At 37.3% G+C, this 2773-nt stretch overlaps 1 protein-coding gene across 1 annotated transcript; it reads right to left on the reverse strand.

Annotated features, from left to right (window-relative positions):
• LOC131227517 (uncharacterized) lies at nucleotides 1-1475 on the reverse strand. The gene is made up of 2 exons (XM_058223299.1): nucleotides 1024-1475; nucleotides 1-771 (listed from the first exon to the last, which is right to left on the reverse strand). Exons 1-2 carry the CDS (start codon nucleotides 1427-1429, stop codon nucleotides 692-694), a joined length of 486 nt encoding a protein of 161 aa, XP_058079282.1. The 5' UTR covers nucleotides 1430-1475; the 3' UTR covers nucleotides 1-691.
• Between the last annotated feature and the right edge of the window lie 1298 nt (nucleotides 1476-2773).

The raw sequence follows: 2773 nt of genomic DNA on the forward strand, positions 1-2773 counted from the left end.
TGTTGTTTTCTTAGACAGAAACTAGGATAGTCTGATCAAGGGCCGAGACTATCAAACACATGCGCCACATGTACAAGACTTGTTATGAAAGTACAATGACTGTGCCTCCAACGGCAGTGGATCTATTCCATTCTAGAATATATGGGCACAAAGGGATTTTTCAAGGGACCCATAGTCATATTTTTGCCTTTCCACAAGTTTAGACAAAATGTACCAAGTAAATGATCTATCTCCTCACATCCTATCTGAGTATATGAAATTTTTCAAGGGACTCCTATTTTTGCCTTTCCACAAGTTTAGACAAAATGTACCAAGTAAATGATCTATCTCTTCATATCCTAGCTGAATACCTCAGAACATTCTGTCTTCTACATGAGGAAGACCAAAGAGTGCAAATAGTGCATGATGTTTGGACTTACGGGATGGAAATTGACAACTTGATGTCCTTGACATCTCGCACTTCAGGGGAATCCAGTAGATCAAGATAAACAGTATGGATGGTGCGCCAATGCCCGTCCACATTAAAGCTGCTAAGTATGCACAAACAAAAGAAATTAGAAGTGACGGGTTCTAGAACAATCACATAAACAAGCAGCATAACTTGTAAATTGATCGTAGTAACCACCTTGGAATCCCTTGACCCATTGGAGAACTCTGGGGAGCTTCCGCACTAAATGGGCTTTCAGATGTGTTAGTGTGACATACTTGACTGTTTCCCAAGTTGAGTTGACATGGAATCCGGACTGCGATAGGAACCATGGTACCAGAGGCCTGACCTTGACCATCGATTGAAAAAAGAGTTTCCAGTTTTACTTGCTGACAATAATCCTAAGAAATTAAATATCTAACGAACAGCCACATGTGGCATCAAGAAAGATTGCAATAAAAGCAACCCCATCCCAAAGGGAAAAAAATAAAATAAAATCACCATTCAGATTACAACAATAGCATGGATATTCCAATAGCATGCCAAAATATTGAGTACAATGACCAACATCATCTTAAACCAACCAAAATGCTCACATGGAAAACTACCACCAACAGTTTCTGAATAAGCCAGCCAGACACTAAATTGATGAATTTCAGGATCTCCAATTTTCCTACAAATTACCTGAGACAAATTGAATTCAGGGTCTCCATCAGAAGTCTCATTGCTTGTTACTTTGATTTGTGCCCACTTCGGAAGCCTTGAGATACTAAATTTAAATGCTGATGTTCCTTCGCACACCCTTCCAGTAACCACTCCTTCAACATCTAGGTTGCAATTTTGCAGTGCAGAGATATCCTTGAAATCAGTGTTTGGGTGGTTGACCTCTTCATGTACTATGCCCTCACTTGGAGCTGCTGACTGAGATGAGCTTACTGGAAACAGATAAGAAGCATTTTCCATAATCTTCTGCAAAATTGTTGATGATAGTAAAGCCGGCATCTTCCACACAAAAATGCAGCTGTCACCATCAACCTGGAATAGGGTATTCAGTGGATCAAAACTAATATGGAAAAGGACGAAATATAAGGGCGATATCAACACAAGTCAATTCCTGTGCAAGATGTTAGAAGTTAATGATGAATCATCACCCCCGACACCACTTCTGCATTAGTTTCTTCCTAACTGCACAGACCAAATTACAGGATGTAGATCCAGTCCTCATGTTTGTGAAGATCATTGGTAAGAGCTCCCCAAAACTTAGATGGAATGAGGGAACTGTAACTCTCAATTAATTATATCAGTTTTTTTTTTTTTTGGTGCATCCATTAGGATTTCCAGATTTCCAGGTGGCACAGACCCACATTTCCATAACTTGTCTATGTTGCATGTATCATAAACTTCAGTTATATGTTTCTGTGAACATGCAGAGCATGTCCAAGAGTAGTTGTTTTAGTCTGGAATATTTCAACGTTCCACTGGATATTTCAAAATCACACTGAAATCTTACTATAAAAAAATTGCCAATATTGTTGCAATGTGCCAAAATCCCCCTAATGGCAACATTGCTGATCTTTTCGGTCTTTATTTTGGCTATTAGAACGAGCTAAATTGACAAATTTTTTCTTTGCAACTTCTGAGTTTTGGACATATAGGTGGAAAACTGAAAGTTTGACTTTCCAATGCTTTCTCAAACATTCATCAAAGACATCTATGAAAACCATGAGGAAAGCAACAGACACATAAAGCTTATCCTTTGGGTTACTCATCCACTTTGGGGCTGTTATATGCTGCAATAGTCCCAAAGTCGAGCTTATGGACTTTGTATCTTCTTTTAGGGTACCTTTACTAGCAATGCTCTATTTTTGGATGCATGCTCTTAGGTTTTCTTCACAAAGAAAGTGAAAGAAGCATTTTATAAATTTAAAAAATAATAATAATAATAATAATAATGCAGAGAACTACCAGAATTCACAGTTCATGGTTGGTCTGTTGCAAATATGCCAGGATGGGTATTGGATCATTGGGATACCTCATTTGGTGGCTATGTTCTTTTGTTTGGATGCTACTTTGCTTTTCTGGCCTAATCTTTTTCTTTTTCTTTCTTTATTATTCTTTAAATTTTAGCTTAAAGTGTGTTTGATACCAAATTTCAAATCTGCACCAAATTAGATTGATAAGTTATGAAATTTCATAGTATTTGCCGCAACCATAACCATTTTTTATCTATACAACTTCTTAACATCTTGGTTGCACTAAATATCATGTTTAATGTGGCACAAAATATCATGATATTTTCATGAAATAATGGTGCAATCTAACACATTGTCTCAGTAACTATTGTTT

The sequence above is a fragment of the Magnolia sinica genome, chromosome 15 (genome assembly GCF_029962835.1).
Source record: "Magnolia sinica isolate HGM2019 chromosome 15, MsV1, whole genome shotgun sequence".
NCBI classification, from domain to species: Eukaryota; Viridiplantae; Streptophyta; class Magnoliopsida; order Magnoliales; family Magnoliaceae; genus Magnolia; species Magnolia sinica.